Raw genomic sequence first — 17,272 nt, 5'->3', positions numbered from 1 at the left:
GAGAACAGATTTTCAAGAGTGGAAGCTGCAGTCCATGCACGAAAAACAGAATCACATACTAACCGGTAATTGCACACAAAAGTGTTAACCGATGTACACTCACGTAAAGAGGTGCCTGAAAGCAACTCCATTTTTCTGTGTAGACCTCAGCCTGTACTTTGAGAAAATGTGGCCCTTTACTGAGTTTCCAACAGTTGTGGAAGTGTTAACAGAATGATTTGAGTTATTCTCTGTCATACCTTGTCTCTAATTTATAGTGTCTCAATATTTGTATTTATGAAAAGATAGATTGAAAGGATGAATGACTGAGTCAATAATGAGAACACCCTCACATCTCTCCTAAGGAGAAAGCCCTAAGATCACAAGTAGTGAACAATTAAGTGAGTCATACAAGCTGCAGTTCTCTATAAGTAGGATTTTAAAGACAAGCATGATCAATTTCATTTTTATTTTTATCACAAGCAATTAAAAATATTCCTTTAGAAAATCCATGCTCAAACAGTAATGTGGAGTTATTGAGTAAAATCCTGGTCCCACTGAAGTCAATGGGAGTTTTGCAATTCACTTAGTGAGGCTAGGATTTTACCTATTATATTTTGGTTACATATCTTCTTAGGAGGTATCATGCTGTCTTTTTCTGCTGTGCAGTCTGCATCTTTGTTCAGAGAAAGAGAGAATATAAGGAAGTGTTGCAAATCAGCAAACATCTGGATTTCATGCTTACCCTTGAGTACTGAAAGAGATAGTTGATGCCTCCTAGATCTTGGAATGCAGTTCTGGGTTTGCTCCAGAAAGAAAAGCAAGAAATTCATTTAACCCTTGGAGCTGGGAATACAGATTTTGCAGCAAAGCAGCACTAAGAAGCTCCTGGCAATACTGAGTTAATGTGCCTCTTGCCCATTAACTTTCAGCATTATTCCCCAATTAAAGTATTCAAGCCACAGACTCCATGTGTTGTCCACATCTTTTGCAAACTGATTTGTCCCCTGATAATAGCTGGAACTGTTGCTCAAAGTATAAGAGCAAAATAAGAGGAGACATGGCAGAGGCAGTAACTCGGATTTTCTCTTGTGTTTACAACTGCTTGCACAGAACTGATCTTAAAAGTTTAACTTTATCTTTATATAATATATGCAAATTTACCTCACATGCTGCCCTTTTCTGAGAAGATCTAGTTTAATAACATAGAAAGGATGGAGATTTAGGAATGTGTGATTTGTGTTTTGAATATGCAGTCACCAGTTTTTCTGAACATGAATTTGAAACCATGTGTTCTTCATTTCTGCAGCATTTCTTATGTGTGTAAGAAGAAATATGTAATTTAACAAATATATCACTTATCACTGTTTATGAAAAAGAAACAGTAATCAATATTTCTAAAATTTCCATGGGGGAAGCTAAAAATTAAGTTTTTTTAGTCTATAGTCGTTTATATTTGGAGTTAATTCTTATCTTGAAATATTTTCCCTAAAATATATAGGATATTTTCCCCAAAAGATCATTAATTTAGAACAGCTGAAGAAGTAAATGAATTGCCCTGTGTTTTAAAAAGGTTTTCAAAGAGTAAAGTGGGGATAAATACCAAAATATTGCCTCCAGATTCAGTTCAATTCAATATTGCCTCCAGATTCAATTCAATAACCTCCAGGGTTATATTTTCCAATAATATGTTTTCCCCTATTACATAAGCTTCTTTACTCTTTCTCATGATTTAACACTCAAAGGCAGTTCATACAACAAGAAAATGTAGTTTATTTGCATACAAAGGGCTAGATTGTGGCTGTGAATGCCAAGGTGGGGAGATGAACTAATCATATGCTTAAAGTATGCATGTGCTGAATTCCTTCCCTGGGACTAGGCATTAATTTCTAATGGGCATTGGGCAATCCAAGTCCGAGTCCTAAAAGCAGATTTCAAAAGAGCCCCGGGGCAGATTTTCAAGTGCTCAGCAACCACAATTGGGGCCAGATTTTCAAAAGCGCTCATCTCCCTTTTAAGCACTTAGATAAGGGACAGATTTCAAGAAGAGCTAAGCACCCAGCAGCTCCCTGTGGATACACGTACACTGCAAAGAAAAAACCACAGCAGTGAGTTTCAGAGACTGGGTCAACTGCCTTGGGTTTGGGGGGCTTGGACTGTGGGGATAAAACTAGCAGTGTAGAAGTTCTCACTCAGGCTGGAGCCTGAGCTCTGAGACCCACCCCAATCCTTGGTGTCAGAGCTCAGGCTCTAGCCTGAGCAGGAACGTCTGCATTGCTATGTTTAGCCCCAGCAGCCTGAGCCCAAGTTAAATTGACCTGGGCTGTGAGATTTGCTGCCTCAGGTCTTTTTTTTGCAGTATAGACATACCCAATGTGATACTGAAGGCCCAATTTTCAGAAGAGCTGGCATGCTGGCTGAATGGGAGCTGAACTTGTCTGAAAATCCAGCCCTGATGTTGGGTGCTGAGCTCCTTTGAAGTTCTGGCCTCTAGTGTACATGAATTAGATGTGTCTAGCACTGACTGTGGCACTAAACTCCACAAAGGGGAGAATGACCAGTGAAGAGGGAGCAACACATTCTGCACTATGTCTGATTCTCACTTTGTCTCCCACAGTCCCAAAGGCATGCTGGCTATCTCAGCCAGGGCCAGGCACCCCACCATGACCATCTGACCCCTGTTACCCAACAAGGGCTCTGGCTTTAAACACTTGAAGAGCCCATAGTGTAAAGCTACAGGTCTCTTATTCCCTGAACTGTCCCAGACTTTTTAAGCTACAAAGTACTATGAATTAGTGCAAATATGAAGATCAGAATGTAATAGTCTTAAGTGGTTTAGCTTGTTAATTAAAATGTAGTTGCTGAGTTGATCAGGTGAAACTCCAGGCCAAATAAGATAATGTGATATATAAACCAAAGAGCAAAACAGTTTTGCTGCAGTGGAAACATGTAAGTCAATACAATTAGAGGTAACAATATAGGAAGCGTAATGTTTTCCTGCGTTAGAGGAATATATTCCTAAATTCCCTAAATCAGATGGTAAGGAATTACCGAACAATGCAAATTACCGAACAATGCAAATTACCGAACAATGCAAATTGGACCGATGAACAGTCATTATGAGAACTGATAATAATATTCACAATAGCAGCAACATTGAGAGGGCGGGGGAAATCTGCACAAGGATTCTGATTGTATGTTGCTCCATTTCTGCATTTAGCTGGGTGGAGAGGGCAAAACTGGATTGAAATAACTAGTGTGCTCCCAGTATTCTTATTATTTATTAGTTGTATTGCTCTATCATAGACTCAGACCATATTATGCTAGGTGCTGTACAAACAGAACAAAAAGATGGCCCCTGCCTCATGCGGCTTACAAACTATGTATAAGACAAGAGACAACAGATGGATACAGACAGACAGGGGAGTGCATGTACAAGGCCATTCAGACCCTTGTGTAACCTTGGCTGCAAAGTTCCCCAGAGGTCTGCCCACCCACCTAGAATAGCCAAAGCATGCTTCTCTCTCTTCCCCTGGTTCACCCCTATTCTGGGGCCTGGAAGAGGGCTAACATATGATTTTCTCCTCATGGAAATCATCGCGTTCCCTGAGGAGCAGATCCTCTCCACCCACTTCCCTATTCCCTTGCCATCGTCTGTCTTACCAATATTGTGTGTTACTGAGCTGGTTTATCAAATGCATTCACACATTTCTTGTTAGTTATGTTTTTAAATTACACTTGTTTTCATTGGAACATCATAGGTAGGTTCTTTGTCTATCCAAAGATTTGATCATAGGCCTGCAGCAGCAGCAGTGGGAAACTGCACAGCCCTAGGGGAGCGCCACTAGGCATTTGCCCTTTAGAGTGTAGGAAGGGCTAATTGCACCCTCCCATTTTGCACACCCTCAGCCACAGCCTGTTGCTAAATTGTTTCCACCCCTCTCATCATCATTGTATCTGCACAGCCCCTAAATCCTTCCCTCTCCCTTATACAGCAGAACTGCACTGCAGCTAGGACTCTGTATACCTGTAGGGAAAGGGCAACAATTTCTCATTAATGATCTTTAAGCTGCTTCACAGGGATATAATATAATATCACATCACACCATACAGGCTTTTTTATCTCTAAATTTACATAGTCGCTTTTTAAGGAATGATTATTTTAAAAAAATCCTTAAAGAAAGAATTGTTGAGCTATTTTTCTCTACTTTCCTAAAAATATTTATTTATCCCCCATATCCTTCTCCACGTCAGCACAAAAGCAGCTGATACTTCATGATATGCCATAGAACGCTTTTCATTCAAAGTCAGTAGATTTTATACACCACATCTATCTTGGTCTGCTCCCTGTAAGTCAGTAGAGAAGGTCCATTAGCATAATAGTGTGGGAATGGGCAGGTACTTTAAAGTAAAGATTTTCTTCTTCTCAGATAACATATTCCCATTTCAGTTTTCTTCTATTGCTTGCAGTTAACCAAGGTAATGTACTGTGAAATGATTAGCAGATGCAACATGTGAGTAAAAACCTTCAGTCATTAGCTCCTTCAAAAATTATGTTGTAGGTGAGCACTAGCATGATTTCCTGCCTTTTTTGCATTAGGGGTAGTATCCATTTTGTTTCGGTGGTAAACTATAAGAGCTCTTCTGCCATCAGTGCACATGAATTAAAGGAAATAAGAACTATATACATGGACTAAAAGGAAAAGAGACACCTAAATCCTTAGAGGCCTATATATCAGCATTTAATTACTCCTTATTCAGGCAAAATTCCTTTTGTAGTCAATGGGAGATTAGACTGAGTAAAGAGTGTAGAATTGGGTGTAAAATTAGCAAGATTTCTGTTACTCTCTGCATTCTCTTCTCACTTATTCCTTGTGTATTATAAATTTCAAGGTAAAATACAGCATAGGTGGCTCTCTCTTTTATATAGAGTCGTTCTGAATTTCACATATATTTTCAGAGGTTTGCTGGTCACACGAAGTAAGGTTACGCAAATGACTACAAATGTCCATGAGGGAGCAGGGACCACTTATAAAACAGAATCTGTATACTCTTCTCAGAAGAATTATGGAAAAATAACCCTGTAGGCGAATAGTAATGCTGGCAACTTGAAATTATTACTGAGATTTTCAAACTTGCCTCAAGAATTTGGACACTCCATTATGATTAAAATTAATGGGAACTGGGCATCAAAAGCTCCTAGACAGCTTTGAAAATCTCAGCGTACATGACAAGTATTTCTTCTTCTTTTCTTCTTTTGTTGTTGTTCATTTATTATTTTTATTTCCTTGCATTTGTAACGATGAAATGAAACTAATCAAAACTTTCAGAAATCTAGACAGGAATCACTGTCCAACTTGGTTAACTTTGAGCCCAAAATTGTTAACAGTGCCATTTTAGAATAAAAAAATATGTGCCAAATCCTGCTGTCCTGACTGATACGACTTTAATCTGAGTGAGGGATACAGCATCCGGTCTTAAATGCTGTTTACTGGCTACTGAAGGTGAAATTTTCAAAAGTACTCAGCATTGCCCTAACTTTGCATTTTTGAAAATCCATCTTAAAGTTCTTACAGCATAGACGTGAACAATTAAACATAATTAATTTGAAATAACTGAGAAAATGTATCTCATATAGGTCAAGTAATATCTTTCCTTTCATGGACTAACATTTTGTATTAATTATTACTGATTAACTAGCTCCTGCTGCATAGAAATTTCTTTCTTGGAGCTGACGGAGTTTAAAAGGTGTTATATAAGGCTCAATCCTGCAATCTTTACTTAAGCAATATTCTCTCAGAAGTCAGTGGGAGTTTTCCCTGGTTGATGGGCACAGGAACATGCCAAAGAAAAAGAGTCTATGCTCAGAAAGAATTTTTCTTTATATTGTGAAGTTAATCCAAATACAAAGTCTGGCACTACATTTAGTAGTGTTGTGCTGCTCCTCTATTTTACTTCGCTATAAGCAATTTCTTTTTATGTGCAAAATCTTTGCTCTCTTTAAAGTCAACAAAGCAAAAAAACCAAAAAACAGGAAAAAACAATTTGTGCTTAAAGTTTCTTGAATTGAAAGTGCTGTAAATTTGCATGCTCTGACATATGCCCTTTAAAATGTGTACATCTACTGTTTTTATTTTCACTTTGCAATACAAATTCTATCCATAATGTTTAAAAATGTTCTATTCCAGTGAAAATATGGCTTTTAACCAAATAAAAATGTACAGCAAACTTGCTCTAAAATCCATCTGTTCTTCATTTTCTTATAATCTATAATCAGGAAATCCATTCATATATGACATATAATTTTTGTGCTTTCTAGTGGGTAGTGGAATGTGATGTTCTGCATACAGTCACATCTAAATTGATAATTCTCCAGGCGGCGTGTAATTTTAAAGTATAGGATGAAGAAAGGTTTAATCTGTATATTAGAAGGCTTCTACAGTTTTTTTTGCTTCTGAATGTAAATTAGACCATTCTCTTTGGTGGATTTATCTGAAGGTAGGACAGCTGCCTCAGAGCAGGCCACAGCTTTGTGAGTAAGAAGGAGGATGCGGTTTAGAGAGCTGGTTTAAATGCAGGCTCTTCTTCTTCTGTAAACCGCATGCACGTATTCATCATTGATTTTCAAATTATGGGTTCCAATATCATTGGTTTAGAGTCCACAGTCTTAAATTCCTGATTCCACATTATGCCAAAAGAAAAACAATTTGGTGGCTGGAAAGAGAAATGGTCATTATATGGCTCCAAAATGCTAGCTGGCATAATATGCCAAGAACAGCAGAAATCTACTGGTAAAGAGAAGATTGCAGTAGTTCTTAAAAATAATTTGATGTTCTAAAAATATAAACCTAAGAAATGTCATCACTGTTCAAAATATTTTATATCAGTAGGTAAATACATATAAAAAACCTGATGTTTTTGAATAGCATAATTTCTAAATGATGGAAAGATATTCCTGATATTAAATTCTTTTCATTAAATAAATTAAATTCTTTCATTGGGTTGATAAAAATCTTTTGTGGAATATTGTACTGTTTTTATTTTAAACATTTCTTTTCTCCAAAAATCAGAAGCAGAAAAAAATCCACTATGGTACATGGCCTTTGCTGGATTATCTCAAAAAGTTTATTATAAAATATTTTTTTTAAAAAAAACAAGCATACAGTTTTTATGAAACAGCTTCATTTTCACACATGGAACAAATGCTTGTCATATCATATTACAACACATTTCACAAGGCGGTTTTACTTCCTTTTAACAAAATAGCTCCTATATGAAAACCAGTATCAGAGAAAACCTTGCCTACGCTTCAGCTTCTTCTGTAGATCACTTCACCACACTTCTGAACAGTTTTTTTAATGCTGCTGCTGCTGCTTTTTTTTGCAATTACCAAGCTAATTTTCCATTTGATTGTTTGTTTAAACCAGATCTCACATGAGTAAAGCATATGTTGTGTTTGTCAAACTGAACTTCATCTTAAGAAAAAAGCACTGCATAGCTTCTAGAAAAATACCATCCTTAAAATGTCCTTCTTTCAATCACCATCGCTCTAATAACCCATAGCATTAATTAAGGCTAAAAATGTAGCAAATACACATTCAAAATAATTGTTCATTAAAAAAACCTGTATGATACTAAATGAAAAATTCTTGCAAGTGCTCTGTTACTTCAGTTTTGATCAGCGTAAAATCCACTTTTTAATTAATACATATTTTATCTTGCTACCTGTAGGATGCTGTTGAGAAAAGAAACAGCCAACTTAACTATGAACAGGACTTTTTAAAATGTTAAATATATCCAAAGTCATTCTGATCCTTTAAAGTCTTTATCTTAATTTTTTCCATCAAGTTTCCAGAAGAGCATCATACTTGATCTAATGAATACATTTAGCCTTATGTGTTTGCAGATTAATATTATGATTTAATATTCTTAGTTCTCAGACACACTTTAATTACACAAATCAACAAGCTACATTACACCAAGAGGATGCATTCTTTTATTTATTGGTATTCCTGTGGTGCACCCTACAAATTTAGCCTCAAACACACCTGTGCGAGGTACGGCAATCATCCCCATTTTAAAGATGGAGAAACTGAGGCCCATAGCGATTAGATTACTTGTCCATGATCACACAGGAAGTTGGTGTCAGTACTAAGAACAGAACCCAAGTTTTCCAATTTCTAGGTCAGTGCCTTGCTTACAAGCCCATATTGCCTTGTTATTTTTTTGAATGCATATCTCAGTCTGCTAATTCTGAACTAAACATGAGCCCAGAACGGAATATTTTGATTAATATTTGTTTTCTTGATATTCAAATGTGAGAGTTCCCTCTCTGTCTGTATTAAAGATTTAATATTATTCAGTCGAGTTGTACATTGTCTCTACCTCCCTTGGTCCCACAGAGCCAGAATATGGAGAGCATATTACAAAGCCATCTCTTTTCCCAGGCTTTCTCTGCGGGTATGGGAAGAGCGAGGGGGTTTCATGGGTGAGAGGGGAAAGGTCTTGTTTTTCATGGGCTGGGAAGACATTAATTTCATTGCTATTCAAACACTAGTGTTATTTCAGTTATAGATGAGAAACTGCTTCCAAATTAGCACAATTCGAAGCATTTGCCTGTCAGGATTGTTTCAAGGATTTGCGGAAGGCAGGAGGAAAGATATCAGGGGCATTTTCCAAATAAGGACATGCTCCTTCTCCCATTGAATTTATTGTTGACAAGATCAGGTCCTAAAAGTCAGGGGAAGAGAGTAGAAAAGCATTTAAGAGTCTTCCTATTCCTCCCCCGGCTTTTTCTGGAAATTATAGCCTTGCTATACTTGTTCTTTGTCTAAAAACAAAACAAAACCATGAACTGGAAAGGAGTGAGTCAGCCAAGTCAAAATCCTCTTGTATTTGTCCATGAAAGCACAGTACAGTTTTCTCCATTTTTTTCAGCCGTAAGATTGTCTGACTTTTCCTGACTCTTCTTTGTAACAAAAGTTAGGTTTTGGCTGGTCTGAGTGCACAATACTCTACAGTGTATCAGTAGTGTCAGATAATCACATTTTACTTCACTGCATCATTGAAAGGTCAACTGCCATGAGGGAAAGTGTCTCAAAACCAATTGTTCCAAATACCAGATGGATTATATTTTCACACATGGGCACTTGCACTGCACCCACAGTAAGCTTTGTGAGTTTATATGCTGGTTTTGCTAATATCAAGCTTTAATTTTCATGTACAACCTTAGGAAATGTGTTTGAATCCATGCTCCTGTTCTTAACATTTTGTTCTGTTTTTCCAAAAAAACAGGGAATGGGTATGGCAACCCCCGAAATTCACCAGGTCTGCTGGTCTCACCTGGCAACTTGAACAAGAATATGCAAGCAAAATCTCCGCCCCCAATGAATTTGGGAATGAACAACCGTAAACCAGATCTCCGAGTGCTTATTCCACCAGGCAGCAAAAATACAATGCCATCAGTGGTAATGCATTCCTTAGGCATTTCTTCTTTCCCTTCAAACTATGGCTGTTTCTCTGTATAGACTCCTATTCACTTCCATGGGCTTTGGATCAGGCCCTATATTCTGACATTGTCCAGTCCACTCTGGCTGTAGACTGGTTCCATGTCTATTTATGTTTTTTTATGAAGTCATTTTTACTTCCTCCTCTTTTCTATTCAGTTAGAAAAATGGTAAATGTTTTCTGCACACTCTCAACTTCCTGGCACTCCTTCCTAGTGACTGGAGAATCCTTTCCTAGATTTGTTACAAGATTGAACTTAGTCCTATACATGGTCTGCAATTAACAACTTTGGTTTAGCTTCCGTACAACGAGAGCTTCAGCAAATGACAGAATAACCAGAAACAAATGAGTTGGAAATCTGTCATGCTGGAAATAAGGGTCACATTTTATAATGATGAGAAGCAGTAATTATTCCTTAGATGTAGTAAGAAAAAGTGAAAGCATCTAACCTGGGAGCTATGCATCTCCTGTCTGTGTTAACAAAGCTGAAGCAGAGGACTCTGATATAAGATTGAGTCATCAAGTGTTTCATGTTAGTGTCTTTCTATTCCCTACAAAATCTTTCATGAGTGATGTAACATTAAAAGTGAGGATGATTAAAAAAGGATCCTGATAGTGCTGTAAACATATTTTGCCATTATGTAACAGACAAGCTATTAAAACAACTTGCAAGTTGGCTACTTTAGCCTGATGCATTATATATTAACTTTGAATATCAAACTAAAACCCCAGAAATGTGACGCTCTCTACTTAAAAGATGAGGAGTAATAAATACAGTCTCCTATGGAGCTACACTCAAGTAGACCAAGGCTGTGACAAGCTGTCTCCATCAAATGATTTATTCCAAGGACCTTAAAACTGATACTTTCCAAGGGATTCTTTGACTGGTCAGGTCTCTGACACAAGGTGCTACTATACAATCTTTGCAGCCACTGGGGCTGGAGAGAAATAATGAATAGTGAGACAAAGACCTGTGCTGAAAACTGGATAGATTGTCTTCACAATTGAGACAAATATCTCGTTAGGAGGACAAAAAATGGCTTTATGAAATGTTATTTTTGTAGACAGTATTCAAAAATTACTTAACCTGTTATGCCTATCAGATGAAGCTATTCATTTTGCTTGAAAGCTGTCTGCTGATAAATATTTATGTTTACTAATTATTAACACTCCTTTTCTATGCTCTCAGTCTGAGGATGTTGATCTGCTTTTGGTAAGTGGTAGTGATGCTCAGCATAATAATAAAAAAAAACAATTGTTTTGTCTGCTTTTTATATGGACTTAGTGGTTGAAATAAAATTAAGCATTCCCAGTATTATTGATTTCGTATATAACGAATAGGTGAATGAAATTGTTACCTATATTCTTCAACCTCTTCATGTTAAAAAAAAAAAAGCCGTTGAGAAGGACGTTTAGCCACTATTCGTATTTTGCTAGCATGCTAAAAAGTAGACAACTTTTTTTGCAAGTAGCATACCTTATTAGGATTTTTTTAAGTGGTTCTCTGGACATTTTATCCTTTTGCTCCTAGAATTTGAATTCCTTGGTGCAATTTATGCATTGAAATATCCAGTGCCAAAGAATTAAAGACAAATGTATAACTGCTTTGCTAGGTAGTATTTCTGAAGTTTGTTTTACTGTGAGAAAGAATGAAGTAGCCAGAGCACCATCTGCTGGAGAGAGTTTATTATGCAGCATTGCCGCAATATTGCTTACTGAATTAAACATAAAATCCATTATTGCTGATTTTAATAAAATTTTTGCATTTGAATGAAAAGCAAAACAATGGAAGTTGAGTTTACATATTTCATCAGTTTTTCACATGGTCTCTTTTCTACCCACAATAAAGCAATCTTACTTGTCACAAGTTTGGTTTCCTAGGAGATACTGATGTAATGGGTTACTATGGTGACAACTAATCTCTTGAAGGATTGTAAATGATAGGGTTGGCAGAGTTCATAAAAGCCACATGTTAAATGATTAATTTCATGAAATCTGTATTAAGTTGTATCTCATGCACAAAACGTACCCTGAAATCCAATACATTTAATTGATTTAAACCTGTCAATAATTTGTTTATTTTACTTACTTTAAAAGAATCAGAGGATAAATAACTCCCAGTCTGCTCAGTCATTGGCTACCCCAGTGGTTTCCGTAGCAACTCCTACTTTGCCAGGGCAAGGGATGGGAGGATACCCATCAGCCATTTCAACAACATATGGTACCGGTAAGTATCAATGTAAGATGTGAATAGTAGGGGAGAGCAAGATACTGACCTATGCAGTGGGTCAATAGTAATGAAATTCCTTTATGTATGTTGGACCAAAGAGAGGAATTTGTATTCTGTATTACTTTAAGTGATTGAAAGCCTTATTAGCTTACTCTGAGTCTATAAATGACTTGAGACATACAGGGATTCAAGAAGTGACTGCATTGTTATAATGGAAAACTGCTCTATAAAGCCTTCTCCCAAAGACTTTTGCTAAACAGTGTAGCTTAAAAGGGGCACTTCTTTGGTTCACACAGCTAAACATCACAGAAAATCACATCACACCAGTACTGCATCGATTAGATGGATATATAGACTGTATGCCTTTCTGGAAGACACACTGTAGTCAAACACAAGCTCTTGAGCTCAATACAGAGGTAACGGAGAAATTCTGTGGCTTGCACTGTACAGACTAGATGATCTAATGCTCTCTTCTGGCCTTAAAGACTATGAATCTATGACTATTTATGCATGGCAATGATGACTGTTTGGTTCAAGAACATTTCTGGATCTTTATGTCCAGAAATGCCTCCATACATTAGAGGATGTTTTTAGTGCATTATTTGTTCCCAAACTGATTGGTTGACTTAAGAAAAGCTCCAGTTTTGTTAGTGCAATTTAATACCACTGGCATATTGAAGATAAAAAAGCTTATTACATTATGAATGAAAATTTAAATTACGGTTCTTCTTATTGTTTAATTATTTTCCACTTAATTTAGCTATTGTCTGTTCTGTTTTCATATCTAGAATACTCACTGAGTAGTGCAGACTTATCATCTCTCTCTGGGTTTAATACAGCCAGTGCGCTTCATCTTGGTTCAGTAACTGGCTGGCAACAGCAGCACCTACATAACATGCCACCATCTGCCCTCAGTCAATTGGGGTAAGTAATATTCCTTAGATTATCCTATCATTGTATGTTACTTATCACTGGTTTGCATGAGAAACAATGGCTTCCGTAACCCAATTAATCCCAAATCATAAATGAGATAACATATCAACAAAAGTCTACTATGTGTAACAGCTCCACTTTCAAAAGTCAAAACTGGAAAATTGATATCACATCAGAAGCTTGGCAGGTAGCTAAACTACAGTCTTCTGTTTCCTTGCTCTTTCTCAGTGTTGTAGGAAAGCGTACTGTTGTTTATCTAATCCTTTATTTGTCTAAGTGATATTTTGTTTCCAACACAGAAGAACAAAACAGTACACTCATCATTGTGCTTCTTTTGCTTTTTGTCTCCCTTAAGCTTTTTGATTCCATGTAGTTCAGTGCACACTTTTAAAATAAAATTTGCAAATTTTACATATTTTTAAATCACTGATAAATAAGAATAGCATAATGATTTAACCTAGATGAATCCATAACCTTGTCTGATAATCACATACTTCCATCTGCTCAGCTGTGACTTGCAAGTTTCTTTTATTTGAAACTGCTTTATAGAAGTATAACATAATTGTGACTAAGAATCTGACAGCAGATAAACCTAATTTTGGTTTGCCTGTATCTAAGAGAATATGTATTCGTGCCCTCTAGTGGCACTTTCAAGATTTTCTCCAGTAGATGTGAAGCCTACAATAAAACAGTCCTATATGGTTTAAATATTTTAAAAATATGAAATTCACAAGAGAAAAACAACCTAATTCATTTAACAAACAAACAAAACTATTGGCTAATTGAAATAAACTTTAAGGGCCTGATTTTCAGAGATGCTGAACTCCTACAAATCCTAGTGAGCCAAGTCCTAGGTGTATGCTGGCACTGCAAACATTATAGCTAAAGATATGGCCAGACATGCTTGAATTGAAAGTTGTTCATTGAGAAAAGTACAAATTAAAAGTGACTGAATATATCAACTAGTAAAGTTTTAGTTCACTAGCATTTGAAAGTATTAAATCAACCTTTTTCAAAAAAGACAAATGTTACACATAAGCTTTAATTTTTTTGCCAGACTGCTGCCATAATCTGAAAGTATTTAATGTTGTAAATGTGGTTTAAACTTCAAAATTCTCTTTGTAAGTTATCTGACCTCTTGTGCGCCATTGGCTTGGGTTTTTAGAGGAATAACTAAACAAAGGTTTAGAAGAAACATATACTTTTTGAATACCTCTTCTATAAAAAAAAGAGTTACATAGTTACAGATATTAACTGCATAAACACATACAACCAAAAATGTGCTGATTTAGAAAAAATAGTCTTAATACGTCTTCATTATTCCTTCCTTATTGCTTTTCTTTTTGAGGCATGTACTGTTTTGGGGCAAACACGTTAACTGTACATCTAGGGATATAAAATCCTAAAGAAACTGAAAACTCACATGTTAGCTATCACCGTATAATGTACTGTAAAGTTGATTGTTTTCATTGGTTTACCATAATAAGACTATTTGGTTAACCAAACAAAGTATAAATTAAATCCTAAACAAACAGCATGCCTTTTTAAATATGTCACACATCATCATATGTTTCTAATTCATATCACAAAAAAGTTAAAAATTAATGGCTGTGCCCAGTGGAACATGTTTTGGGCTGCGGGTTTAAAATTATTTTTTCAATAATTTTCAAGTGAAGTTAGTACTATGAAAACTGTTTCACTGACAGCCCCAGAGGAGTCTTCCACTTATGCAGAAAATAAGCATGATTTCTTTGTTTTATTTTGTGCATTGAGATTTATATACAAAAGCACCTATCCTAAGCTCTGGGTGATTTAACAATTCCTTTAAAATGCACAGTTCAAACACAAATTTATAAGAACAAACCCAGCCCACATGAGCAGAAGAATCAGCTAACGAACTTCAAAAATATGAAGAAATGCCCCACTCTCTGTAAGAACTCTAGGTACCCAAACCCCTCAGCCATTCTCAGAAATTTGAGCAAACAGACTGAAAATGGGGTTGACCTGCCTCCAAATTCCTATATTATACTAGCTGAGGGAGGTGAGTCCCAGGGGATGCAAAGGTAGGGAAAATAGGTTAATATGTTCAGAACTAATACGTTCATTTGGAGGGACTTAAGAGAACAATGAATGTGTGTTTTCTATTAAACAAGCTTTGGGAAAGACCTATGATGTACCTCATACAGGGCAGTTAATAGGGGAGGCATGCAGATTCTCCAGGGGGTCTGTCACCAGTGCCTACAGCAATACAAAGCAGCGCATGTTCCACTCCACATGGCACAGGTACTATTACAACTTGCCCCATGTGGCCTGGGCACCCATGAATCTGTGCTCCCCAGCGGCGGCTGTTTTGGCAGCAGTGTCTGAAAAGGCTCTCAGACGAGTGCAGAAGAACCACTGCTCTTCATCTTGGTCCAGTCACTGCCTGGCAACAATACTAGTGTCCATGTTTCTGAGCAGTGTGGGAGGGATAATTTCAAAGGACATCACAGTAGTACAGACCCCATGTCTGTTCAGTTTTTGGCCTTTTTTTTTTTTACCAGCTCTATAGCTGATAAAAAAAATTACATTTGAAATTTTTCTTACTAAAAAGGGTCAGTTTTTCATGAAAAGGTGTTCCTGTTTTTGACACCTCTCCTCTAAGAACTACCTATTTTAGATTGATCAACAAAAGCCACGAGTTGTTGGTCACTACTGACCTGAAGTGGGTTTGAGCTCTAACCTACAAGTGAAAGGTTCTGTGTCCAGTTGCCAATTTCTTGAGCCACATGACTCCCCTACATGGCATACATTCTTCCTTGTCCATAATTATCAATCTAAGACAGCACATTTTCTCCTTTGAGTCTTAGCTACGAGCAAAAGAATGGGTTTCATAAATAAAAATGCAGACTTAAATACTCAACCACAATATTTATTCAAAAGAATTTTTTATATAGACGCTTATTTATATAACGATGGAAGCGTCTCCAAACCTTTCTCAACTCTATGGAATAAAGGATTGGCTCAGATTCATAAGTTTGCTCCAGGATTCTTGACTAACAGACCAAATAGTTAGTAGTTATAACAGTAAATTCTCAAGGTCTTGGTTAATATCCAGTGCTGAGCCCTAGGTACCCTCACTCACACACATGTACAAATAAAGGTATTCTGTGGCAAGGAGGAAAGCAAAATCAGAGAAAAAGCCCTGGGGGGCGGGGCATGAGAGAAAAGAAAAGGTTATATGGGATGCTCTCCCCTCCCTATATATTGTCATCTTTCCCTCTCCATGAAAATCTGTGTTGTCAAGGGCCATGTGGTCATAGATTCACCAGTAATACCCCAGGCCTCTTCCCACCCTGACTCAAATTCCAACTGGAGGTTAGAACAGATGGAGACCCATACAGAATATACTTCACTGGCGTACAAGGTCAAAGCTCCCTTTGCAGATTCCTTGCATCCTGACATTTCCTAACCCCTGCACAGAAGAGCCATGCTAACTCTACTTCCTAATGAACCTTCCATACCCAAAGGGGGAATCATATTTGCCCCAGCTGATGTACATTGAATAATCTCTGTGTGCCACTCACATTGATTTGAATGTGAATTGAGTTTAATATTTGATATTTCCTTTATTATTAAATGTTTTCTGTGCAATGTATGAAAAAGATGACCACATTAATGTCAGTGTGAGTGGATTATAAGAACATAAGAACAGTCATACTGAGTCAAACCAATGGTCCATCCTATCCCATATCCTGTCCTGTCCAGTGCCAGATGCTCCAGAGGGAATGAACAGGACAATTATCAAGTGATCCATCCCCTCTCATCTAGTCCCAGCTTCTGGAAGTCAGAGTTTAGGGACATCCAATGCATGGGGCTGCATCCTTGACCATCTTCGCCAATAACCTGTGATGGATCTATCCTCAGTAAACTTAGCTAATTCTTTTTGAACCCAGTTAGACTTTAGGCTTCACAGCATTCCCTGTCAATGAGTTCCACGGGTTGACTGCATGTTGTGTGAAGAAGTACTTCTTTGTGTTTGTTTTAAACCTGCTGCCTATTAATTTTATTGGGCAACCCCTGGATCTTGTGTTATGTGAGGGGGTGAACAACACCTTCCTTTTTCACTTTCTCCACGGCCATCACAATTTTATAGACTCTGTCATACGCTCCCTTAGTCTCTTTTCCAAACTGAACCGTCCCCATCTTTTTAATCTCTCCTCATATGGAAGCTATTCCACTCATTTTTGTTACCCTTCTCTGTACTTTTGACAATTTTCATATGTCTTTTTTAGATGGGTCGACCAGAACTGCATGCAGTATTCAAGGTACTATGAATTTATATAGTGGCATTATATTTTCTGCCTTATTATCTGCCCCTTTCGTAATGGTTTCTAACATTCTGTTAGCTTTTTCTGACTGCCGCTAGACATTGAGCAGCTGTTTTCAGAGAACTATCCACAATGTCTCCAAGATCTTTGTCTTGAGTGATAACAGCTAACTAAAACCCTATCGTTTTGTGTGTATAGTTGGAATTCTGTTTTTCAATGTGCATTACTTTGCATTTATCAACACAGAAATTCATCTGCAATTGTTTTCACCAGTCACCCAGTTTTGTGAGATCCCTTTGTAATGCTTTGCAGT

General features: G+C 37.1%; 1 protein-coding gene and 1 long non-coding RNA gene across 15 annotated transcripts in view; one reads left to right on the top strand and one right to left on the bottom strand.

Moving 5' to 3' along the window:
* The window catches only part of LOC125637226 (uncharacterized), a 157,563-nt gene that overhangs the window by 71,408 nt on the left and 68,883 nt on the right, over window positions 1-17,272 (bottom strand). The window lies entirely within an intron of this gene.
* The window catches only part of MEF2C (myocyte enhancer factor 2C), a 142,630-nt gene that overhangs the window by 114,870 nt on the left and 10,488 nt on the right, over window positions 1-17,272 (top strand). For 10 of the 13 annotated variants that reach the window (XM_048851438.2, XM_048851437.2, XM_048851442.2 and 7 more), the window contains 5 exons: window positions 9,274-9,446; window positions 10,676-10,699; window positions 11,584-11,713; window positions 12,505-12,640; window positions 16,924-16,956. In XM_048851438.2, coding sequence (XP_048707395.1) covers window positions 9,274-9,446; window positions 10,676-10,699; window positions 11,584-11,713; window positions 12,505-12,640; window positions 16,924-16,956 — 496 coding nt within the window. The remainder of the gene's footprint in view (window positions 1-9,273; window positions 9,447-10,675; window positions 10,700-11,583; window positions 11,714-12,504; window positions 12,641-16,923; window positions 16,957-17,272) is intronic. The other 3 variants (XM_048851445.2, XM_048851446.2, XM_048851448.2) reach the window with 3 other exon arrangements.

This window comes from Caretta caretta, chromosome 5 (genome assembly GCF_965140235.1).
Source record: "Caretta caretta isolate rCarCar2 chromosome 5, rCarCar1.hap1, whole genome shotgun sequence".
Classification (NCBI taxonomy): domain Eukaryota; kingdom Metazoa; phylum Chordata; order Testudines; family Cheloniidae; genus Caretta; species Caretta caretta.
The sequence above is the reverse complement of the archived record's forward strand: the minus strand, read 5'-3'. Positions and strand labels throughout refer to the sequence as shown.